The following is a 26,731-nucleotide window of genomic DNA, read 5'->3' as shown; positions in this document are numbered from 1 at the left end:
TATGGCATCGCCCTACAACTCTAGGGCGTAGTTGTAGGGCGAAACCATATTGTATTAGAGTTGCTCAGTCGACCGCCTACATACAGTGCAGTGATGGTTGCTCAGTTGACTACAAAATGCATGTGCCCGTGCATGCCACTCATGTATATGTACGTACGAAGACATGGTGTGCAGTGCTATCGCCCTACAATGTGCCCGTCCTTTTTGCACTGTTTGCGTCATATTGAGCACGCGCGCTTTTGCTCAAACATGACGTAAACAATTGAAAATCCCTGCGCGTGTTCAAGGTATATAATCTGCCACGTTGAGGCTAAACAAATGCTGTTTTTTTGCAGCTTTTTCAAGAACCCCTCGTCAAAACCACTTCCAACTTGGCACTGCACATTCTGTGGTCCGAGCAATATACCCGCCGATTTTCAACTTCATACGGTGCCCGGTTCTGGAGAAAATCGACGGACAGACAGACAGACAGACAGACAGAGATTCCCGGAATTAAAGTAGAGACTAGTGCAGGGCCAGTCGAAAATGTGCGTGTTCGGAAGGGGCAGTTGAGAACTGCAGCTCGTGCAAATAACGCACATTATTCAATGGTGTGAACGCACACTCGCAAGTTAAACGCACAAAATTTCGTCACCCCTCGGCACTGATATCTACCCCTACTGGACAATAATGGTATCGCCCTACAACTGTTGGGCGTAGTGTAGTTGTAGGGCGATACCATTGTATTTAGAGTTGCTCAGTCGACCGCCTACATACAGTGCAGGCTCAGGTGACTACAAAATGTCCGTGCATGCCACTCACGTTTGTACGTACGAAGAAATCGTGTGCAGTGCTATCGCCCTACAATGTGCCCGTCCTTTTTCCATTGCTGCGTCATATTAAGCACGGGCGCTCTTGAATATGGTATCGCCCTACAGCTGTAGGGCGCAGTTGTAGGGCGATACCATATTGTATTAGAGTTGCTCAGTCGACCGCCTACATACCGTGCAGTGATGGTTGCTCAGTTGACTACAAAATGCATGTGCCCGTGCCCGTGCATGCCACTCACGTACGAAGACATTGTGTGCAGTGCTATCGCCCTACAATGCGCCCGTCCTTTCTCAAACATGACGTAAACAATTAAAAAGAACATCAGTGCGCGCCGGGTTCTAGGCTATATTCTGGCGCGCTAGGCCTCAGAAAATACTGGGTTTTTTGCAGCTTTTTCGAGAACCGCTGGTCCAAACCACTTCAAACTTGGCACTGCACATTCTGGTGTCCCGAGCAATACACCCGCCGATTTTCAACTTCATACGGTGCCCGGTTCTGGAGATAATCGGCGGACGGACAGACAGACGGACGTTCCAGCGGGCGGACACTTCTGGGGTACCTCCATTGTTGTCCCTTTGTCCCTATTTCTAAAGATTTCACTTGCGGAGTACCCTATTTTCTAAAGATTTCACTTGCGGGGTACCGCCAACAATGGAAAGGTACCCCACAAGTGGTCACTGGTAAGCACGGACAGACAGACAGCCCGACAGACAGACAGAGATTCCTGGAATTGTAGTAGAGATATCATTGGGTGCGTTCGATTAGCTTACACGTGTAAGTGAAACTTACACGAGAGCGTTCGATTAGCCATCACGTGATCCTCGTGTCTGCCCCGGTGTCAGCCACCACTGCCCCGCGGTGCGAGCGGGTCTCTGGTGGATTCCTCCGGTCAAATGACGTAATACCGGCTGACTTCGAAGCAAGATGGCGGGGAACTTGAAAACAACGTAAGTACAAAAAAATGTACTAATTAAGCCTATAGCATGAATAAAGTAAAGGAAAGATGATATTTTCCTGATAATAGTTCGGATAACTGTGTCTTCCTCCATGCTTTTACCCCATATAGGCCTAATTTGTGTGAATTTTCGTCCGGTCGCGTGGTCTTTTTTGGCGTTTATTCATTGTCGTCACGGACATGACGGACGACGACGTAGGCGCGGCCTAGCCTATTTAAATTAGGCCTAGGCCCTTTAAAACTTAGTCTGTTCATGGTCTGCTGTACAATCAGTTTACACATGGTTTTCATCATCTCAATGAAAAATTGAAGGTCGTTCGTTGCCAAAATGATGGTAAGACATGAATCTGGGACTGAAAAACATTTCCAATTTTGTTAAGAAATGATTAAAAAAAAATAATTTGAGTCTCCCTAGACTTTGTAGTTCAGTTGTACACAACCGACAACTGCTGAAATTGCCAGGTTGCAACATTCTTTCCCTGTATTTTTGCTCATATAGGCCTACTAGCTGTACCGGTCATGACCATAAGAAGTTGTTTCTGTTTTCCCAATAACACCGATCCACACTCTTTCCAATTTTCATTGGAACAATTAAGGAACTAATTACTAGTCAGCTTGGCCAGGCCTACATAGGCCTACATCATTTTTACTTAGTGGTGTTGTTGAGCGCAATTTGAGTCCCCCACGCAAGTTTAAACTTGCGCGCACAAGTTTAAACTTGCGCGAGGGACTCCTGAAGCACGCAAATTACACCGCGCCATTTTAACTTGCGTGGGCAAGTTTAAACTTGCGCAAAGGCGATCGCAACCTTCTTTTGCGGGCGGGATTTTCATTGATGAAGAATTTTTTTTTTCAAAACACGAGTACATGGAGAAATAATGGAATAAATGAATGAATAAGAAATAAATAAAAAGGGGAATTCAATTAGTGTCAATGAAAAGAAACATTGAGATTTAGCAGTGCTTATCAGAGAAGTTGTTTAACGGTACGTGGGGGCGGGGCCAGGGAGGGGACCGGGCAAGCAATCAACTTAAGCACACTAGCGGCGATTGCTTGGAAAGTGTACCGAAGTTGTTCAAAAATGGAGACCAGCTTAAAGTTTTTTGCTTTGTAAACCTAATTAGCATTTTATATTCTTGAATGTTATAATAAATCATAATTTCCTAGGTGTAACCCGCTGTTAACATAAAAAGAATGATTATGATCCCTTCAATTGTTCAAGTTTTGACATTATACTAATCATTTGCATTATTTTTAAAATGCTTAATGTATTCTACAATTAAAAAAGTACTTACTCTTAAAAAATACTAATTAATTTAACAATTAATAAATTGTACGGTACAATAAGTCATATTGTTTTTAGAAATACTTGCATAACATTTCGAGCGCTGTGTACACTTCAAAAATGCATAATTTGAAAAAAAAATAATGAATGCATTACTAATTTCATTAATTAATTAAATGTATTACTTTAACAAATATTTTTTATTGCAGGCTCAATAATTCATATTAAAAAAATGTTTACAACTTAAAAACGCTATGCATATAAAATGGTAATTATTTTAAAAAGTAAATAAATTTGCAAATGATTTAATTAATGAATTTAATCAAATGTTTCAAAACAAGGCATTAAGGCATTGTCTCCCGAATCTAAGTGATAATATTAAATCGGAGAAAAAATCTGCTTTAAAAATAATGTTACATATCTGCACGAGTATACCCAGGGGCAAAATAGTTTAGCGGCTCTGTATGCGTGGCCGGGAAAATCTATGCAGTGCGCAAGTTTAAACTTGCGTGCGCAATTTGTAGCAAGGAAATGAATGCACGCAGGTTTAAACTTGCGCGCGCAAGTTTAAACTTGCGCGGGGGACTCACTTTGCGCTCGACAGCGTTACTGTTTTTAGCTATTGAGTATTATTATGGCATACTGGCATAGTAAACCAAGCGACGAATTGATATCGCATTTACAACATGCCGTCCCACTTTACATGTAGCAGTGTGTTTGTAGGGTGATCGTGTATCTATGGGCTTGGTTCCTGGCACGCCATTTCACAAATATTCTAGATAAATTGTTAATAAATATGTTCCTTTTTGTCACAATATTTGTCTTGTTTTCAACATTTTTAGGCACCAGCTATATATGGGTGGGTCTTATGAAAAGAGACTGGATATATTGCCTGGATTTAACTGACACTACTATTAAATCCATCATTTGTGTACATACAATGTACGTGTGTTCACTTTCTCTATTTTATGTTTAACTCAGGTATTGGCAGACTGTCATTATTGAAGATGAAGATGGGCAACAGTACAGTGTCTCATTAGATGCGCCTAATGCAAAGAGATTGACTGGAGGAGGTAGAAAATCATGATGTGAATTAATACATGTATGTAAAACGGTTTGAAGAAAAGATTGGAGAAAAAAAACAACTATTAATTAGAAAAATATTTTATCGAGTGGAAGGAATTGAACAGGATAATTAACTGGATAATCGAATCACATGAGAACAATGTAAAACTAGTAAAAGTAATGAAAACTCATGGAACTTTTATACCAAAAAGTGGAGCAGACACTGTTGGGATGCAAAGAGTATGTAATGTATCAAGGACGCTGAGTGTGTGTCTAATGATTCTCTTGTCTGTTTGCTGCTGCTGGTCTGATGAGCAGGAAGTTTGGGCTGGGGAAGGGGGGGGGCACTACTAAACTAAACTAAACTAAACGCAGTGGAATGTGGGTTCTACTCCAATAAAAAGGTGGCAGTAGAAAGTATGGTATTTTCCAATTAACCAATGACTGACCTTGTTCTAAATTTCCGCACATGTGTAGATAATTAATGCATTTGACAATCATTGACCCTATCTCATTTTTTTTTTCAGATTCAGAGTTTGCGAAACTAATATTAAGCAACATCAAAGAGGCTGGTTCAGGTAAATACTAATAAAACTGTACTGCCTATTACACAACTTTTTTTTCATGACATTCATTAGGCTAAAATGTTTATTTAATGTCATTAAGAACAGTCATAAAACAGTGATGACGCATAGTTGCTGCACAGTGGATTTTAACTGCATCACCTCATTGTTGTTAAATTTTAGTTGACAAGTGAGTTGAAATATATATAACTGCCATCAACTTGAAACATTTACATTTTTCTCCATTTTTAGAGGCTGCTCAAGCCAAGAAAGGAGTGTCTTCTCCAAGCACTCCCCGACCAGACTGTCCCCGTCCAGAAGGACCAGAAGCCAGTACCGCTAGTTTGCCATCAGGTATGCAGTCTAGCTGCTATAAAACAACAAAAGTCTGTCACACCTTACTCCTTGCGGTCCCATCCCGTCAGCCCCCTCCCAACGAAAAAAAAACAATAAATAAATGATCATGCTTTTCTATCAACTTAAACCATTGCCATTTTTCTCCATTTTTAGAGGCTGCTCAAGCCAAGAAAGGAGTGTCTGCTCCAAGCACTCACCGACCAGACTGTCCCCGTCCAGAAGGACCAGAAGTCAGTACCGCTAGTTTGCCATCAGGTATGCAGACTACAGTCTTACTCCTTGCAGTCCCATCAGCCCCCGGGGACGTCTCTATAGTCCAAAGTCCCATGACTGGTCCGAAGTCCCATCGGTCCAATGCCTCATAGGGTTAGGGTTAGGATTAGTCAACCTGAACAAGTAGAATATTTCGGACCAATGGGATTTCAAACTAATGGGACTTCGGACCAGTGGGACTATGGACCAATGGGACTTCGGAAAAATGGGACTTCAGACTATCGTGACGTAACCTCAGCTCCCCTCCCCCACCAAAAAAAAAAATAAAATAACTACCTGATCTTGTATTGTTCATACACTTTTGTAGCGCTTTGATTGATTGGGAAATAGCTAATGTATGTTCTGCTAGTGTTAGGAACTTGCATAATTTTGTATCTTAATTAAATGATACACGACAGTACGTGGTCCAAAATGACCTTTGTACAGAGTGTCTAAAAAAACCCATCAAAGCCCCATCTTTTTCGCAGGTTACAAAAATACCTCGCAAATATCGAAACACGTGGAGAGTATAAGTTCATTAGCTGATCATCAGTGAATTTTGTTTTGCATTTGTTTGTGTCTGTGTGTGGTCAAGGGTAAAAGGTAGTAATTTATGGGTTTTTCCCTCAATTCCCCCGCCCCAGAGCAATGAAATGTGTCCAGGGTTGGTTGTTTTCAAAGCATGAAAATGAAATTTTTAGTTTATGCGCCTTTTATATTTTCCTCCATTTCAGGTTCAAGCACAGCAACATCATCTTCAAGACACGAGTGGACAGAAGGAGAAACACGGCAACTTATATCGGTAATGGGCAGGTATGAGGCAAAATTGAAAGAATCAAAATTCAAAAAGCCGGTGTGGAAAAAAGTTGAAAAAGAAATGGGTATTCCCTCAGACAAGTGCGAGGACAAGGTGAAAAGCCTGAAGAGGTCATATAAAAACTATGTACAGGCTTCTTCAAGGACAGGCAATTCACCCAGCCATTTCAAATGGGCGAAGGAAATGGAGGTCCTGATGCACAATGACCCAACAGTAAGGCCAACATTCACTTGCGACAGTGAGTTAAATGTGCTTAGCAACTTTGATGATCCTGATGAAGATGAGTCCAGTAGCACACTGAGAAAAAGAAAACCAAAGAGCCATGGGTTAATGCATCAAAAATTGACTAAAATGACAGACTACATGAAAGAAAGGGACCACCAATTCCTTTCTTTCATGCAATCTGTCCATGAGGACAACAAGAATTTGATGCAGCAACTCATTGACAAATTGTGAAGAGGCTTCTTTGTCAGGTTTTCCTTTCCATACTACCCGTAGTAAAGAATATCATTGTTCCCCTCTCAATTTGTTGATGTTTTCAAAATTTCAAGTTTCTCTTCCAAACGAGTTTTGAAGTGATATAATACTCTGTAACAATTGAATTTGTTTGTTTGCATTTGCAGGCCTTAAAACTTGTACAATTCTAAAAGGCTGTTTTAAAGAGAATATCATCATCATCTATTAGTCGCAAGCCAGATCTCGTTCACAGCGCCACGCCAGGTATCTTTATCCCTCATTATGCATGGAAGATCTTCAATTTCACATTGGGTGTCTCTGCCATTCACATCAATGTAGTTGGAAGCTCTTTGTCCTTTATTAGGGCATGGAAGTCTCCATCATAATTCCACTGGGTTTGGGAACAAGGTGTGACACATGACCATACTAGGAAAGTTGCAGTTGCTCCGGTAATATTGTTGTTGGGCATTTCACTGTTGCCAAAAATATGAGCAAAAATGTCATTCGGATGTACATGTAGCATTGACACCATGTCAATGTTGCGTCAAAATATTTTTTTTCCTTGTTTAGTTCTGTAAAATATTAACCAAATTCACTTTATGTACTTCTTACTTTACATATACATGCAACACAACAAGAAAACTTTTGTTATGGTAGTCAGGAATCAAATAGAGCAGAAATGATAGCTTGGCTGTAGACGTAACATTGACAATGTGTCAACCCCACATGTCACATTTCCATTGAGTGCTTTTGACACTGTTACATCCACATTAAGGTATTGTTTCTGCTATATTTGAAACCTGACTATACCAAAACAAAAGCTTTTCTTTTAGTCTAGTTCCCTGATCCCACTGAAGATGAAAGGGAGCAATTTGTCGTGTCAGTGCAACAAGGTCGCAACTTGATTCTGCAACAAAGTCGAATCTGGAGCAAATACGCTCTGTGCAAGGTCGTTTCTAGCATATTGCAACATCCATTGACTTTGTGTGTATATCTGGGTTAATTTAAGCGAGATACAACCTTTTGACATTGAAAACTCGCATGTCATGTACATGACAACACATGCTGGTTTTTTTTTAGATACGACCTTGTTGCACTGACACGATGAATTAAAGAGGTTGTGGAATGCCCGAAGACATTTCCGTCATTTTTCGGGTATATGTAGCCTAAGGTGTGATGAAATAAAAACGACTATTGTTTCTGTCATGAAATGAGTACAAAAGGTACTTTTGAGAGCTGTTTTTCAGGTCCAGGTTCGACCCGAACGTGCAACTGTGTAAATATCGTCGTTGCGGGCAGCAAACAAAACACAGTAAATCGTGACGTAATAAACAGGACTCGTGTATGCTACTGTGCATCGGGAGTCCTGTTTATTACGTCACGATTTACTGTGTTTTGTTTGCTGCCCGCAACGACGACATTTACACAATTGCACGTTCGGGTCGAAACTGGACCTTAAAAACAGCTCTCAAAAGTACCTTTTGTACTCATTTCATGACAGAAACAATAGTCATTTTTATTTCATCACACCTTAGGCTACATATACCCGAAAAATGACGGAAATGTCTTTGAGCATTCCACAACCTCTTTAATCGTAATGTAAAGTTGAAATGTAAAGTGTACTCATTCCATCTGAACTGAGCGTCAAGTTTGCTTGAAGATAAATTTGTTATCACGCTCACACTCGAGGAACACGAAAAATGTAGTGCGTCTGTCCCACATACTACTCTGTCCCACATACCACTTGGCCGGACACAGACGCACTTCATTATTCCGTGTTCCACTTGCACTCGCAGGATAAACATAGCCGTGACTATTGAAATTCACGATGACCCAACAGTAAGGCCAACATTTACTTTGTAGTATGCAGACATTATTCATGTGCCCTGTTCTGATTGTAACATAACATTTGAAAGTATTGGGCAATTGTAAGGTCAGGTTATCAGTCTAGCTGGCTAGTACCCATTCACAAGTTTGTAATCAGTTGCAAAGAAAATGCGAACTAACTAATTATGATAAATCGGGAGAAACAGCCGGTTTTGTATTAGGCTGGCATAGTGCCAAGGACCGATCGTAGCTATGCCTAAATGCAAACTTGATAGTATTTGGTGCCAGATTATCCTTTCCAGAAACTGGTGCCTTTTCGGTGAGCGGTATTTCAAGTTCAATGAATAAGAGAAAAACTATGAAAAAATGGAAACGTTCACACAAATTAAACTGTGAGGTTTTATAACACCTCAAATTTATTTCCAACTATATTCAAGGTCACTTGTGACCCTGACTCAGACTCAGACCTGTATAACTTGTGACTTGAACTCAGGAGAAGGGACTGGCATTCAAACTCAACATGTATGACTTGCGACTTAGACACGGACTCAAATTTGATCTGTATACATGACTCTTGACTTTGACTCGGGAGAGGTTACTGGGACTCACACTTGACCTGTATGACTCATGACTTCGACTCGGGAGAAGTGACTCAGACTTGACTTGCATGACTCGTGACTGGACTCTGACGCGGGAGAGGTGACTCGGACTCGACCTGCATGACTCGTGACTGGACTCTGACTCGGGAGAGGTGACTCGGACTCGACCTGCATGACTCGTGACTGGACTCTGACTCGGGAGAGGTGACTCGGACTCGACCTGCATGACTCGTGACTGGACTCTGACTCGGGAGAGGTGACTCGGACTCGACCTGCATGACTCGTGACTGGACTCTGACTCAGGAGAGGTGACTCGGACTCGACCTGCATGACTCGTGACTGGACTCTGACTCGGGAGAGGTGACTCGGACTCGACCTGCATGACTCATGACTGGACTCTGACTTGGGAGAGGTGACTCAGACTCGACATGAAGTCTGCCATGTGTCAAATGGATTTGGATGTTTGTACATATTCTCTACATTTCCTATTGATGATTGATTTGATGAACAAGCTGAAGTCTTTTCAGTCGTCCGGCTCCATCATTTCTTGGTGCTTCATGCCCTCCATCAGGCATTTCATCTTCAGACACTGCAAATATGTCATTTAGAAGCACCTCCTCTTTTTGTGCAATGCAGACATTATGCAAAGTGCAAGCAGCAAGGACTGTGGACACAAGAAATTGTGGGTCACTGACATCAAATTGGGTGAGCCTGCGAAATCTGCCCTTTAGATGGCCAAAAGCCCTCTCAATCACTTGCCTGGCTGCACACAACTCCCTGTTGAATCGCCTCTGATCTTGTGTGAGGTGGCCAAAATCCTTAAAGGGGGTTTGTAAGAAGGTTTTCGGTGGGTAGGCTGTGTCTGCAATGATGTACTCCTGTCCTTGAAACTTGATGTGGGCATCCTGATATACACTGGAATTGCGCAGTACCCGAGAATCATGGCTGCTACCAGGCCAACCGCACATGACATTAGTGAACATCCACTGATGGTCACAGACTCCCTGTAGAACTACTGAGTAGAATTTTTTTCTGTTGAAGTATGATTGTGGATGATCAATGGGAGCCTTGATGCGGATGTGGCAACCATCCACAGCTCCAATCACATTAGGAAGCGAAGAAAGTTGTGCAAATCCTTCAGAGATAATTTGCTTCGAATTTTCCGTGTAGGGCCATGTGATTATGTTTGGCATAAGGTTACATTTTATAGCAGAAGCTACCTTCTTGCAACAACTGTGAGCAGTTGACTGTGAAAGCCCAAACCGATCAGCCATGCTGCGAAACGATTCCAGGTTTCCTAAAAAGGGGATATACAAAACGAGGGTACACATTTAGAAGTAAGTAAGGAACGGATATTTAAAATGATTGACTAAGTGTTTGCATTTTGTTATAAAGACACGTTTGTTGATCAGTTTAATTTTGTGTTGTTTGAAGTATTATTAAAGTAATTATTTGTCTGTTAATAGGTATTGTAAAAGTAGATTACACATGGAAAAATGTAAGTAGATGGAAGGTTGGTTCACTGAAACAATAGGCTTAATTGTCTACTTTGAGAAGCAAATGAAAAAAAAATTTAATATATGTATTTATTTCTTGAAGATGTGTCACCGTCAATAAAACAAAAAAAGACACTGACAATATTTTTTCTGCTTCATATTTCTGCCATTTATTGGCCATCTTCATATACCCCCTCCCTCACGTGCAGGTCAACTGGGTCCCCAACCAACTCGGTCCCATGTATGCAGATCAGCAATCAGTGCCAGATCAAATATATTCCTCGGTCCCAAGGAACTTGGCCCCTGCGGAAGTATTTTTAACACAAACAAAGGCTGAATAATTTTAAGATCTCTTGCATATTGATGACCTGTCCTGTCCCTCAGTGACTTGCTGGAGTGTTTTCCCCCCTAAATGTTGCTCTTGACTCAAAACCCACACACACACACACCCACATCCCTGTATTTGCCTGCAATCAGGGACCCCCTATTTTCCCTCTTTCATTTGTTCTAACTTTCAAGAAAGACCGCCCATATGTTTTGTAGGCCTACATGAATCCAAATTGGGAACCCCTCGGGAATTGAAATTGTCCTCTGTTGTTCAACGTCCCCTATATAATGCACAATCTCTTTGTTTTGTGTTTTCCCACAGCTTGAGCTTACAACTATAATGACTGATTGGTTTTAACTATGGGGGGGGGGGGGCTAGTCACAATGAAAATATTTCTACTACAATAGGACTAACTGAACACAATTTGGGAAAGCCTAAGCAGTGAGTTCATACCGCAATGTCAGGTTTTTTTTGTGGTTGTCATTTTATATGCATCTCGCTCTCGGGATAGGTGGGTAGGCATGGTAGGCCTACTGCCACCACAGATAATCTTCACTTTAAAAAAAATCAGGGCTAAACAGCTAATAATAGTTAGGCCTATAACTAGCCCCATAAATGTGGCCTATTTACTGGACTGCCTCCGTAAACATATAGGCCACACATCCACATGTGCAAAAATCGTGTCGACTTTGCCAAATTTTGATTTTCCCATTAAGGCTTAGTGTGTAGGTTTGTTTTTGCTTTAGAAGCATAATCACCCTCTTTATAGGCTAATCAGAAAGTGCTGCCTTTTTCAGATGTATATTTTTCGTGAAATTTCCAGAATCATTTTTACACGTTTTCGTATCAAAATTTCAACATGAAATTTCACAAACAATATACATCTGAAAAAGGCAGCACTTTCTGATTAGCCTATTAAGAGGGTGAGTATGCTTCTAAAGCAAAAAAAATTCAAACTAAGCCTAAATGTGAAAATCAAAATTTGGCAAAGTGCGACACGTTTTTGTACATGTGGCTGTGTGGCCTATGTTTACGGAGGCAGTCCAGTAAATAGGCCACATTTATGGATCTAGCCTATAACAAAAGAGTAATACCTAGCTAGGCCTTGTGTTAAAATTAAATCGGATTTTTTAAATTAGGCGAGCCCTCAAATTAGAATCCCTCCCCGGACCGTTCGGGGTTGAGCCCGCCCAGTATGTTGAAGGGATTGGAACCTTGCATGGAACCGATCGGCCTGGATTAACTCTACCAGGCTTCTGCACCATGGCTCTGGCTCATCACAAAGGAACCAATTTGCGACGCGCTAATCCTCCAGTAGGCAACAATGACTGTGATGAGCTTCATAGAAGTTGCCGCTGGTAATCCCCAGTGGGCTGAATAATCCTCCAACAATGGCCAGACTTCAATTTATGTTTCCTATTGTGAAACCCTGAGTCACCAGTTTGGACCGATTGGGGCGACACGCTTCAGTGACCGGGTGGCTTCTGGCTTCGTACCGATTGGGGTGAAAGAAATTAGCATACCGGACCCGGTACCCGAACGGTCTGTTATCTGATGGGTCGCCTTACTTACCAACATACCACAGGAAAACCAATGCCGACTTTGTAATATCTGTATGAGGATTTCCGGGGATTTGTCTTGGCCTCAACTCTGGACAAGGTCCAAGTTGCTGAATGAGGAGCTCAAATGTACTTTTTTCAAGCCGAAAGTGACTCTTGAAGTCCGTTGGTTCGTACTGCGGGATGGTGTACTCAACGTAATCCTCAACTTTTGGGACGTAGTCCCTACGATTTGTCAATAAATTTACAGCTACCTGGTCGTTTTGACATACTTGTCGATAATTTAGAGCAAATTCGTTTATTCTCTCATCAATTGATCGCACTGCAATGATGCAGCTAATTAATTTTGATCGATGCCTCTCCATTTTCCTGATGAGCAGACGACGTGTTTACATTTCACACTCTTTCATGTCTTTAAAGTTCCCGCCAAACAACATTTGACCTATTATTTTCCCAGCATGCTTAGGTAAAAAACACCGCGGCGTTCGATTAGTCTCGTTTCGTGGCTTCCCCCGGGTGTTACCTCCGGGTAAACACGGGAAGCTAATCGAACGCACCCTATGGTTATAAGTTATAAATACGCAGCGCACCGGTCCCGCATCGGCGTCGGGCGCGGTACGAGTACGCTATGGGCGTTTTCGAATCCCTGTTCTTGACAACACGCGTGTAACACGAGAACGTGTTCTCGAGCTGGTTGTTACGAACGCGCGGGTGCGTGTCGCATCGATATAAAGCAATACAAAATGGCCGACAATTGTCTGAATTTGTACTTAGGCCTATTCCAAATGAACGAGGACTGTTGCAAAACCGGACATGCGGGGATGAAATTGCAGACCTGCACTATAATGGTGTTCTTATTCCAATCATTAGGGTATTAGCCAAAGAAAAACCAACAACACAAAACAACTTACGAATCTGCACAGTCCGCCATTTTGTTCAAGCTGCACCTCGCCGAACCCTCCATCAACCGGGGAGTGAAAAAATCGACCCGCGAGCGCCCTCTCGGGTCTGTTCGTCACGTTCGAGACTGCTGTTCTCGTGTCGGGTTAACCCGAGTGTTGTCAAGAACAGGGATTCGAAAACGCCCTATGTGTTTGTGGGGGATTTAGCGGGTCATACGCGGTAATACGCTGACCTCCCGGCACGCACCCCGTCAGCATATCAGCCGCCTATATTGGACGTATAAATAACGTACTTGCAGCGCAGATACAACGCACGCTGAACGAACTCATAGCGATTGCCGACGTATTGCGTCGGAAGTGCGTCAGGCATGCGGTCGGCATAAGTCGGGTGCGTCCGGAATACGCTCAGCATGCGCACTGCATACTGACCTATTCGCAGCCCGAAAAAATAATGTTGTGCACTGCATACGCAACTCATACGCATCTCATACGCAATGGATTCGCTGAATTCGTTACTTGTACGCTAGATGTGCGTCGCACATAAGTCTAAGTAATCAAACAATTTCGACGTTTTGAGCGTACGGCTGCGTATTGAAAACAAACTTGATAAGGAACTCATAAGGAATTAGGATACGCAAAAGTGTGACAGGGGCTTTTTCATTGTACGGCTGCGTATTAAAAAAATTTGATAAGGAACTCATAAGTAATTGGGATACGCAAAAGTGTGACAGGGGCTTGTAGGATAATGCCCGAAGTATGCGACATTCGTGGGTAAGAATGGCCCGAGGGCAAAGCCCGAGGGCCATTCTTAACCACGAATGGCGCATTGTGTTACCGAGCAGCATTATCTGACTTAAACTCCACCCGTGACATTCCCCTATTTTTTCTAGCGCTCCATTATTAAGCGCAAATGGAGTGATTGTGTTTTATACAAAGACACAATCTGTTTGCTTATTGCGTAACTTTAATATGATTAGTGTAAATGAAACTGAGCAATTGTACTGCAGGGAGTACGCTAACATTATGTTCTTACGTAACCAAGACATTGCTGAATTTTCGGCCTGTTTGGTATAATCGCTAAACCCAACCAAGGCATTCGTTCGTTTTTTTGATAGTGCGTTGATGACACGCCGTGTTTAGTCTCCGTGTTAGATGTGCTTGATGACAGAAGGTGCAGAGTTGACTCTTTACATATCGTCACCGACACCACGAACTGACACCCGGTGGTCAGCGTTGCAGAAATACAAATCGGAGAAAAACGCTTTTAAAGGTTTGACACGAATTTACTCAGTAAAATATTCCATTTATCTGAGAGGTTTTAGTATCACTCAACGTAAAAATGCTTTCACTACTCAATTATAAACGTTATATTGTAAAAATCTGCTTAGTTATACTTAGCAATTAAATGATTAAGATGGGTGTCAGTTCGTGAAAACCAAAATTTACGTGTTTTCGGAGAGTGCGCGCATGCAATAGCGTTCGTGAGTGTCAGTTCGTGAAAACCAAAATTGACCCGTTTTGGGAGAGTGCGCGCACACACTGCGCATGCGTGCGCGCACTCTCCCAAAACGCGTCAATTCTGGTTTTCACGAACTGACACTAACGCTATTGCATGCGCGCACTCTCCGAAAACACGTACATTTTGGTTTTCACGAACTGACACCCTGTGCAGTGTCACTTCGTGGTAACCAAAAATACCAGAATTGACAAATTTCTTGAAAATTCATTAGTAAAATTCGCTTATTTTAGATGATTTCAGCAATTTTAACCTCGTCATGTTAAACTTCATGATACAAACTGCTAATATGTGCAAAAAAAGAAAATTTGAATTTTTAATTTTTTTGTACACATGTGATGCAGAGGGTGTCAGTTCGTGGTGTCGGTGAGATATGAAGACACCCTGATGCAGCCGGCAGGGGAAAATAAAGCCCCTCATACAATTTAAGCCAAAGGCAGATACATCAGCGTTAACGTTCTGCTGTGCACAGTGCAGTAGAGACTGTCACTTCCGCATTTGGGCTCTAGAGCCACAGCAGACGTTGTGCCTGGCTCGTCTTATCTACCAGTCCAGTGGCAGAGACTCCATAGTCCCCAGTGACTGATGAATGCCAATAGTGAAAGTCAACTTACGGGCCCCTCCCACTCGAAAGACTTTTAAAAAGAATGGTCGTCCTGTCGGCAAAATGTTGTGTCTCTCGGCAAATGTTATATGTTGCATCGATCACCTATTGTTGCAACGTCACCTAGTATCATATGATTAAAGATCGTCAACTTTGCAGAATGTCTCAGATAGTCAGATGTTGCCCCCCACCGTAAACAAACGCCCGCATATACGCCGATGGATCAAGTTACCACTATTCTTGCAGCTGGAGCAAAGGCTTACAAGCTCCACCCAGTGGTTTGAAATTAACATTGTCCACCTCTCAGATGGATTGCAAGGCTAGACTAACCAGCTATGGCTGTATGCAAAGGAATACATTTAACTCAGAGTTGCTCACCTAATCGGTTGCCGTCCACGGTTGCTGTGGGAGTTTTCCTTGCGCTTGGTAGATAATCATCGAAGCCTATAAGAGCTCAACCGAACAGGTGAAATATGGACAGGGTGACGGGGACATGTTTCAACCTTTGTTCGAAAAATACGATTCATAGGACTTGAATCATGGGCGTCGCCAGGATTTTTTTCTAGAGGGGGGAGGGGGCAAAACATATTTTTGCCCAAAAAATTCCTGTATTTTTCAAGATATTCTCGATTTCTCAGTTTTAGAGGAGGGGTGGGGCAGGGACATTTTGCCCCCCCCCCTCCCGAACTCAAATTTACACCACTATGACTTCGCGCATCTTGGTTTTTTTTTCTCTCTCTGCTTATTAAAAATACAGATGGCACTTTCCCTTACATACTGTCACGCTTTCTGTCCTAGCTCAACTTCGTCTAGTGGGAGGCAAAACAAGAAGTCAGGGACGTCTTGAGATCTTCCTCAATGGTGAATGGGGCACGGTGTGTGATGACGCGTGGGACTTAGAAGACGCCCAGGTGGCTTGCATGCAGCTCGGCTTCCCTGGCGCTTCCGAGGCTACCCAAGGTGGTTATTTTGCTCACGGAACAGGGCAGATACATCTGGATGATGTCGCCTGTGCTGGGTATGAAAGTGACCTGCTTTCCTGTCAGCATGAAGGAATTGGGATTCACAACTGTGGGCACAGTGAAGATGCAGGAGTCATTTGTAACCTCCGAGGTAATGCATTGGTTTTACTTGAGATGTCATCATAAACACATTATCGAGGGATGTAGCACTTTGTATCGTGTATCAGAGTTGAATTAAGATATATTGGAGAAAAAGTACGTATGTTTACAAAATGGATGTGGTTAGACAGACATTGGTTTCTGTGCGATATTAAGACTTTCTTAACAAATGTGCCATGCTCAACTAAATGTGTTTATCCTGTGCTTTATTTGGAGTATTTCTGTTTTGATACAGTTCGTTTGGTAGGTGGTACCAATTCTATGGAAGGTCGCGTGGAGGTGTTATTAAACGGTGCCTGGGGGACGGTCTGTGATGACTCCTGGGACCTGAATGACGCAACAGTTATCTGCCGGGAACGGGGTTATGTAGGGGCGTGGGAGGCTCCCGGATCTGCTACATTTGGTGAGGGAGACGGGCTGAACATACTGCTAGATAATGTCGCCTGTCTGGGCAACGAAGAGACAGTGATAAAATGTCAGCACAGGGGATTGGGGATTAACGACTGCAGCCACAGTGAGGATGCCGGAGTTCGATGTTGTAAGTGCTGTAGCATTACATAAATCGAGAAAGTTGTTTTTGGACATAAACTCAGATATGTTTTACTTCTAAGGGTTGTCACAATGTCTGTCAGCAGAAGGTATAAATTGCGTTGATACACAACTTCATTTTTTTTTTTTACTTCGGTATTATATGCACCCGGAGTTAAAATGTTGCCCAGGAATTTCGACGGGAGCCAATCTGTCCAACATTAAAAATTAAAAATAGCCCAGATTCGACTGTTCCTGACAAGATGAAATATTGTGGCGGGAATCTCCCGCTGGGCCTGACAAACGTTTGCTAGGATTCACTCTTGCATCTCTTTTCAAACCGAGTCTTAACTCTAACAGGGCCGGGCAGCGGAATCCGTCCCCCCCCCCCTCAACTTTTTCCGGGACAACCTTGCAATTTTTGTTTTGCAACCCAAGCTGTCCTGAATTGTAGCCTCGAATTTTGCGCGTCTTTTGACACCAAAAACATTAAATTCGGACAATTGGTTGCAGCGCAGCGAAAATGTTTCCGGTGTTAGTAGAATACATGAAGTGTACACAAAATGCAGGATTTCCATTGTGCATATGAATAATTAATTAGCAACAATTCCACAATTTCTTGGGTACGTTTACATCGAGTTGCTGTATGCAGTTTCACAATTTTCGTCACTCGATGATCGAGATCTTGGGGGAAAGTCGCGGAATCCCCCCCCCCCCCCCCCGGCTGTGAGATGGTCAAAATAACCTGGCACTTTTAGGGATAAATGCGAGGGTAATTATCAGCATCCAGACTCCAACCGGTTAATAGCAATGGCAATTAATACCGGCCAAGCACACATATATTCCCATTCATAAAAACCTTTTCCGTAAAAAATAAAACCAAAACTGTTCGGTCCAAAAGTCCAAACAAGACAAAACATTATAAACGCCCAACGATTTTGTTCTACACTTTTAATACCTCGTGCTTTTTTCGAAACATCGCTTTAGCTATATTATGGCATGCCCATGTCGTAACATAACAAGTAAATAGCCACCCTCCATACAAACGTTCACGGTTGAAAAATGCGCTGTATTCACACACAGATGGTTATAGGCTAATGCATACACCCTCGACCCACTGAAACCACAAATCCTAAATGAAACGGTACTGAACACAGTAACTGTACCCCATTAAATTCAGTTTGTCTGCTTTCTGTAGAAACCAAATATTTCTGCTTGTGGACAAGTTTTATGTACGTACTTATCGATTTCAAAACGACAGCAATTGCACTTCGGGCACACTGACTATGTCAGACATCCATTAACAATACATGCGTTTTAGGTGGCCGATTCGCTCGGCCAGATGGCATACGGGGCAGTGTATGTGCCTGTCACTCACAAAGTTTATTCATAAAGTAACTGCACAGCTAGTTGCTGTCAACTCTAGTGAATATTCAAACCAAATTTGAATGAAATTCACAAACTTTTTAGGTACGTACTTTTCAATATTCATAAACCATTAATCAATCTGAAGTTGATCGACTGTATAATCGACCGATAGCCCAATTTTGTCTTGTGTGCGCCGGATGCGCGACAGGGTGATCGTAAGGTCAGAGCCAAATTCTGCTAAATGCACATAAAGATCTGTCAGATTTATTAAAAATCTGCCAAATTCCCCAGAATTACTCGAAATACACTATAAACACCTAAAATCACATGCAGATTGGTAGTATTGATTTAATTAAGGTTCAAATTACTTTATAAACAATCTATAGTCACAAAAAGATGTCATGAAATTATCGCGTAAATTTCGGGCAAAGCGCAGATCCGGCAAAGTCCATTTCCCAGTTAACCTCAGCACCTAGACCAGCCAACCTGTCCCATTATGCAAGGGTTTGTTGAAAGGATTGAAGCTTTTTAAATGAATGTACAATTTTTTGGTTTACATTTGCTGTTTTTCTGTCAAATTACAATTTTTGCAGAAATCTGCCAGAAATCTGCCAAAAAAATTCCATTCCGTCAAATTCTCTGTCATACTCATATTTTTTTACAAAAATTCTGTCAAAGTTAGCCGAAAATCGGCTAAAACGGTCATCGAGTATGACGTCGGCGTCATGAAAATCAGGTGGGTCTATAGTTGCAACTGCGCTGGTGAGAGTGCAGGCCTATGCGGCTGGAAATTCTTCTCTCCCTCCACAGTTGCATTGGAAGGAGGGGGCGTGACTGGTCTTGTATGGGTTGTTGATGCTTTCTCAGCCGCCTAGTCTCTGCTTGCTGGTTGCGTCGAGACTCGGCAACCAGAGAGCCTTGCTTAACAGCATGACGCCAATCTGGTCTGCACTTGGCTATGGACTCTCATTCTGACAGTGTGTCCGGTTCACTTGAGTTGTCTAGTCTAGTCATAAGGATGGTTTCTACACTAGGCATGTTTGCACGTTCAAGGACCTCTACATTTGGTACACGGTCTTTTGATTCCAAGGATCGACCGGACATGTCGCAGCTGGATACTGGTGAGTTTGTTGATGTGCTTTCTATAGAGGGTGTAGGTCTCAGCGGAGTAGAGGAGGCAAGGCAACACTACAGCCCTGTACACACTAACTTTGGTGGCAGGTTTGATGCCCCGTTGTGACCATAGCTTCTTCCTGAGACAGCCGAAGGCACCTGACGCCGAGGCGATTCTTGCTGCCAGTTTCGCGTCAAGGCTGTTGTCTTTGGTCACTGCGCTACCAAAGTAGATGTATTTGTCAAAGGCGTTCAGGAAGGTGTCGTTGATGTACACCTCAGGTTTCCTGTAGGCTTCCCCAGGAGGTGGTTGGTGCAAGACCTCGGTTTTCTTAATGTAATTGTGAGACGGAAACCCATGCTGATATCAGCAAATTTTGAGATGAGGTGCTGGATGGCAGGCAAGGAGTGTGCTACGAGTGCACTATCATCGGCGTAGAAGAGCTCGCGCACACAAAGTAGCGACGTCTTTGATTTGGCACGCAGCCGTTGGAGATTAAACAGCTGGCCGTCAGATCTAGTAGTGATATTGACTCCCTCATCAACTTCCTTGGAAAAAATCTCCAAAACAGCCGTAAGGAAGATAGTAAACAGTGTTGGAGCCATAACACAGCCCTGTTTGACACCTTTGGATACTGCAAATAGTTGTGATGTTGAACCTAATGTTGCAACCCGCGCCTGCATACCATCGTGGAACTGTTGGATCAACGTAATGAGTTTTGGGGGACATCCATACTTTGCTAGGGTCTTCCAGATAGCCTCTCGACAGATTGAGTCAAATGCTTTGGAGAAGTCCACAAAGACAATGAATAAAGACAAAAGTTGTTCTATTACCTTCTCCTGAATCTGCCGAAGTGTGAAAATCATGTCTGTGGTGCTGCGACTGCTGCGGAAGCCACATTGGGTGTCTGGAAGGATTGATTCACTGATGGACTGCAGTCGCTTGAGAAGCATTTTCCCCAGGATTTTCCAAGCGATGGAGAGCAGGGAGATGCCTCTGTAACTGTTGCAGTCCTGGCGGTTTCCTTTGCGTTTGGAGATTGGGACAATCTTAGCATTTCTGAAGGCTTGTGGGATGTGCTCATCCTTCCAACAGTCTACAAACAGGTCATGTATAACGTGAAGTAGGGGGTCCCCTCCATGTTTATAGATCTCTGCTGGAATCCCGTCCAGGCCTGGTGCCTTGCCATTTGCCATAGCCTTAACAGCATCTACACATTCCTTCATAGTCGGACGACTGCTAAGATGTTCTAGTATTGGGTGTTGGTCCACAAGTTGCAGGAGGTTCTTCTCACCGTAGAAGGCCTGTTGAGGAGAGCCTCAAAATGATCCTTCCAGCGGCTAAGAATATCTGTCTGCTCTGTTAGCAGGGTGGTCTCATCTGCGGATAGTACATGGCAGGCTGATGAACCACAGGGCCCATATGTGGTTTTCAGGGCGGCATAGAAGCTTTGAGGGTTGTTTTTTACTGCCAACTCTTGACTGTCACCAGGAGTTCTGCATGCTTCGAAGTTGGCGCTGGAGAGCAGCCTTTGCTTTGTTAAATTCCTGTTTGGTTGTGGGACAGTCAGGATTCAGCAGGCATTTGGTTCTAGCTGTGCGGGTTGCAGAAAGAAGGTCGTGGATGTTACTGTCATTTTCATCAAACCAATCTGCATGTCTACGGTTAGGGTGCCCAAGTGATGAGGATGCTGCATGATTGATTGTTTCCTGGAGAGTGTGCCAGCGGTCCTCCACATTGGTACTTTCTGTGTCTGCTCTGTAAGATTCAAGCGCATGGCTGATGCTTTCCTGGAAGTGCTTTTTAGCACTTACGGAGCCAAGGAGAGACACCTTGAGCTTCTTCTGAGGTTTTGTTGCTGTTTTGGCCTTCTTGGTATGAAGATGCAGCTGAAACCGGGCTCGAATTAAGAGGTGATCCGTGAAACAGTTTGCACCTCTCATGGATCGGGTGCTGCGAGAGTCCTGCAGATCACGCCTTCTTGTAAGGACATAGTCTAGTAAGTGCCAGCGTTTGGATCGCTGGTGTTGCCAGGAATTTGTCCGGTACTTGATAAAAGGTTTTGGTAATGACAGGGTCATGTTCCTTGCACAGTGGAAGAAGGAGCTGCCCATTAGAGTTGTAATTCCCTCGTCCAAATTTGCCAAGGATTGGCCGCCAGACTTCATGGTCTCCTCCAACTCTGGCATTGAAATCTCCGAGGATAATTATGTTTTTTTGCAAGTGGAAGACGAAGTGTCATTAACATGTCATTTACTGCTTTGGGAAGCTCAGGGAGCTGATTAGCTAATGAGTTTTGGATCGCGAAGCCAACTCCAGCCTCTCTGCGCTCGTCTTTGTCTCTGCTGCTTCAGAAAAAAATGTGTAGTTCTTCTCTCTTAGGGAATCTGTAAGAGAAATCCTCGTTTCTTGTAGGACTGCAATGTCTATGGCATATCTCAGCAGCTCTCTGTCCACTATAGCTGTACATCTCTCTGGGAGGTTACTTGCTTTTGTTTCTAGTAGGGTTCTGACATTCCATGATGCCAGCGATAACTGTCTTTGTTTCCTTGCAATCCGAGAATTCTTCCCACTGAGATGGAGACCCGCTGTCCGTGGGCAGCCAGCCATTGGGGCTTCCTTTTATTGGGGCTTTCTGGGAATGCAGGGAGGCAGTGTGGTCCCTAAAGAGGGCTGCCTCGTCGCTAGGGAAGGACCTTACCCTCTATTGCCCTCTCGAAAGGTGCGGCCATCATTCCCTAGCCGCTTGCGTGCAGAGCGTAGACTGCCAACTTCCAGCATCTCACGCCTGTTGACACCGCCATTACTCCATCGCCACAAGACTTTTGCCGTTCTCTTCACACCGACAAAATCTTCTTGTCGCCGTCCGCTTGTGCCAAAGTGTAAAGTGATTGTCTACGTTGCACTGGGGTAGCATCACTCTCTGGGTTCCTACTTTCTGAGTCCAACGGAGAGCAAGAGCCCGACGGTTGGAGAAAGTAGCAACGGCCCCGCAGTATCTGTGAGTGATTTTCTGCCACAGATAAGACCGAACCTGCCATTGGCGTCGTAGAGAAGCTCATCTGCCAGGGAGACGGTACCATCACCACTGCTGCCTAGTGAGGGGTGTTAGATTGGAGTTTGCCTTCTCCTAGGTGGGTTGCCGACCATAACTGACGAGTCCCACCTGCCTGGGTTTGGAATCGGAGTATGCCTTCTCTTAGGTGGACTGACTACCAAGTCTAGCGAGCCCCACCTACCCGAAATTGGCTGTATGTAAATGAAAAGATGATATCAGAGCTCATTAAAGTTTGTCACCTCGCCCGTGCGTACTTGTTGTAACGAACGACTCATTATTTGGCCACATGACGGGTTCTCGACCAATATGAGTGGGTAAACTGTCTAAGGTATTTATGAAAGATTGTAAACTCTCTGTTTATTGTACAATAAACCTGTCAAAGGCACCTTGACACTTGAACAGACCTGTCGGAACAAGCAATACAACTTATTCAGCAATAATCAATAACCGAACTGTTATTTGACTTTATTGGGGTGGTTGTTTTATTATAGGGGTCCTTTTTAATAATACGTTAGTAACATGTGTGTAACATGTGTAGAGCCACACTTCAAATGTCAGATATATCAGTGCACAAAAACCAATTTAGTTTGCTCTACCAGCAAATGGTGGAATTTGCATTTAACGATTCGCAAAGAGTATGAACTTAATTTTCGCGACTATTCAATTTGTTTTATCGCACTGCTAATTTTTTTCGCGCTCGGTGCACGAATTCGCAAGATGAAATTCGTTTTGCATTTGCATTCGCATGAAGTATTAACTGGGCGTTACTCCAGCCTTTTGCATCTGTTGGACGCCGGAGCTTTTGGAAGTTAAAACGCCTCACTTTGCACTTACATTGCAAAAAACAAACGTCTTAAGAAGAATGTTATTGATCTAATCTTTATTCCAAAAAAAGTCTTTTGCAAAGTTTGTCCAATTGGCTTGTTGTGTAAATAATCCCTGTCAAGGAGCTGAGATATGAAAGAGGAAAATATCCTCAAGCGACACCGTTTTCTGGATTTTGAACACTCCATGCACGTAGAAAAGTGAACAAAATGTTGACAAATTAACTCCAAAAATGACTAGACAAGTTATCTTCATTTTTCCGTTTTTGGATTAGTTTCTCCACAACCAGGTAAACATTGGTAATTATCCTCTTAACAGTCGTGAGGTTGTTTCAGGTGACTCGGCGCACACACACGCGCTGTTTGCTCGTTGATATTTTTTTCCAAAATACATGTAACTAAGAAACTAGTTCCCTTGCTAACAAGTGTTAAGATATTTGTGTCACTTACACTCATTTACACTGGCACGAACCGGATCCAGACCCTAAACAGACGAAGCTTATTTGCGGTGGCTCCGCCATCCAATATACACGTTACCGTCTATAAAATGTTTAGTATATATTAAACGCTTCATAAATTAAATCTAAGAAGTTTTAGATAACACCACTGTTGTGAAAACTGAGGGGAAAAAATAAAGGAAAAAAATATCAAATTTTTAAAAAAGGAATCAAACAAAGACAGATGAAAAATTGTTCAGTGCAATGTGCTCTGATCAGTAAAACTGCAGTCTTGACCAAGGCTGTCGAGCCTGTTCCCCAAATTGCTTATTCCCGCTACCACAAACCGTACCGCACGTCACGCACACTACTAGTTGTACTACCGTAAAGCCCGGTTCATACTCGGCGCTGAAGCGAAAGCGAACGCGACGTCGTGTCAAGTATTCGCGCTGCGAATTCGTAAAAGTTGAGCACATTTCAACTCGGTCGAATTTCGCAGCGAACGTTTCATGACGTCAAATTCGCTTCGCATTCGCATTCGCGTGGAGTATGATATACGCCGCCACCGTATCTGCCCGTGACATTCAGACAGCGAATGTAAGGGACAGGTCAGCTCGTACCCGTGTCAAATTGTACCCATTCAATCGAATGCAGGTACCTATAAGTCATTTCGTACCCACCTCAGTGTATGAATTAACTTCAAGAAACTAGTTTAACTTATCAGTTTTTAATTTGACACCGGGAAACTGTAATAGAAAACTAATTTTACATTGAGATTTCCTAATACGTAACATACGACATCAATTCTCGGAAATTATTTTTTCTCCGATTTCCACCTTAGTCGATCTACGTCTGATTGGCGGTAGCACCAGTAACGAAGGCAGACTTGAAGTTCGCCTGAACGGCGAATGGGGCACGGTGTGTGATGACTTGTGGGATCTAGATGACGCCCGGGTAGCTTGCAGGCAGCTCGGCTTCCCTGACGCTACCGATGCTACTCAGGGAGGGTCATTATTTGGAAGTGGAAGCGGCTCAATTCTCCTGGACAATGTTGAGTGCACTGGTCTCGAGAATAACCTGCTGAGTTGTCAGCAAAATGAGATTGCTGACCATGATTGTTCTCACAGCGAAGATGCAGGAGTCGTTTGTAATAACATGGGTACGTACTTATTCGCTAGTATATTTAAAGTTGTCCGCACATGTGGAATTGGTTATGTATTTCAGATTGTTTTCGAGTTTTCGCCATTTGAAGGCTGGAAAGCTCCATAATACAACTAAAATGGGTGACGAGGGGGACTGAATAAATATGATAAATCTGGAAATGATTTGTGAGTTTTATCATCAGTCGGAGGGAGTAAATACTTTTAACTCATTTCGTTCGAATTTTTCATCACGACAGGTTAAAGTTATAATAAAGGTCTCGCCACTACCCCAAGTTATGAAATATGCGTGCAGTTATTTTCAGGCCAGTGATATATTTCGTCACTTCTGGTATTCTTTATGTGCTTCTTTGATTTCCACAGGTGGTCAGGTAACAAAGAAACAAAATCGTTATCTGGAGAGTGTGTTTCTAATGTGACATCACAGCCAGAACGTCCTCAGTTGTCTGGAAAAGCATGGAATGATTTTGATATATCAAAAACGTTTAGGAAAAAAGTGATGTCTCTATTTTTGGACACATTTCAGAGGAACAGATTAATGCCACAAAAAGGCATCAGACTGAGTGTAAAATTCATTTCATTGCCCTTTAATAACTGAGTACACTCACTGTAACATAGGCGCCGTAAATGCACGTGTTGCGAGCCTTAAAATTGTTACATTATATGTGTTTTGCTGGCGAGATCTGTAGCTGCCAGCAAGGCTCTGTGTACTTAGAACTTAGAACTTGCAGCCAGCCCATAATTATATCAAGCCGAAGAATTTGTAATACGAAATCTGGCTCCGTCTCCAGCTCCGGCTTCATGCTCCTGCTAGCTCCATAAAATGATTTAGGTCCCCTGACTCGACAAATTGCCTTTTCTTTACACGAAAAGCGCTATCCAACTATTTTGTTACACAGGGCCCATTGTTTGTATATTTTCATTAGGTTGGAGCATGAAAACATTGTTTCGATTTAGGAATCACGGGCTAGTAGTGAAACCGAAAATGGTGAGAACATCGTCCCTCGATCCGGGATTATTTGTCCGTGCCGCGGCGGTAGAGAGAACTAGCAACAATTATGAATCAAATCCAGTCCTCGTAAAACGTAGATTGTAAACATTCGCACAACTATACGTTGAGACTTGTGCAGAAATTGACTTTCTAAGAATGTACTACTGTTTCAGGACGGATAGCCACGACTGTACTAAGGAATCTCCACGAATACACCACGGTTTGTCAAGAATATGGACGGATTGTTGAAGAATATCGACTAAGAACTAGACATATGTTTGTGGACAAACATAGGGCTGTTTCGGTAGCTTTTTGTGACATGTGATATGTGTTCCATCAACGAAGGATGTGTAGTTCTGTTTATAATAAATGGTGGCATATAATATGTGATTTCATTCTCATAGGGCTTTGAATTATGACGTCACATGTCACGTGATGACGTCATGATTACGTCACATAAAGTTTCATCTATTACTATAATATTAAGGTAAAGAACAACTTAGCCAGAGCAAACATCGTTGAAAGCAAGTTCACGTCTTTCACCAATTTTAAATTACAAAGCACTTCCGGTTTCAACCAGAAGAAAGGGTCACGTGATTTATTTGCACATATTTAAAATATGAAGACCCTCGATAATTCTATCAATTCCCGCAAAAATCATGATCAGGTCTCTCACGGTTGATTTTATACTGATTTTTAAAGATTAAATCTATTAATCTTTAACGAGACGTCACGTAAC

General features: G+C 42.8%; 2 protein-coding genes and 1 long non-coding RNA gene across 3 annotated transcripts in view; 2 read left to right on the top strand and 1 right to left on the bottom strand.

The window, feature by feature from the left end:
- The window catches only part of LOC119742841 (deleted in malignant brain tumors 1 protein-like), a 44,364-nt gene that overhangs the window by 6,973 nt on the left and 10,660 nt on the right, over window positions 1-26,731 (top strand). The window contains exons 3-5 of the mRNA XM_038219042.1: window positions 16,190-16,504; window positions 16,748-17,050; window positions 24,683-25,000. Coding sequence (XP_038074970.1) covers window positions 16,190-16,504; window positions 16,748-17,050; window positions 24,683-25,000 — 936 coding nt within the window. The remainder of the gene's footprint in view (window positions 1-16,189; window positions 16,505-16,747; window positions 17,051-24,682; window positions 25,001-26,731) is intronic.
- Window positions 3,739-7,641, top strand: LOC119743196. Its single transcript, XR_005272993.1, has 5 exons — window positions 3,739-4,123; window positions 4,643-4,693; window positions 4,931-5,032; window positions 6,022-6,100; window positions 6,728-7,641. It is a non-coding gene; the product is annotated as an uncharacterized LOC119743196 (long non-coding RNA).
- LOC119743195 (putative nuclease HARBI1) lies at window positions 9,299-12,749 on the bottom strand. The gene is made up of 2 exons (XM_038219574.1): window positions 12,383-12,749; window positions 9,299-10,283 (listed from the first exon to the last, which is right to left on the bottom strand). The coding sequence occupies exons 1-2, from the start codon at window positions 12,732-12,734 to the stop codon at window positions 9,472-9,474; spliced, it is 1,164 nt and encodes a 387-aa protein (XP_038075502.1). The 5' UTR covers window positions 12,735-12,749; the 3' UTR covers window positions 9,299-9,471.

This window comes from Patiria miniata, unplaced genomic scaffold (genome assembly GCF_015706575.1).
Source record: "Patiria miniata isolate m_02_andy unplaced genomic scaffold, ASM1570657v1 HiC_scaffold_6, whole genome shotgun sequence".
In the NCBI taxonomy this organism is placed as follows: domain Eukaryota; kingdom Metazoa; phylum Echinodermata; class Asteroidea; order Valvatida; family Asterinidae; genus Patiria; species Patiria miniata.
This window is presented reverse-complemented; position numbering and strand designations above follow the sequence as displayed.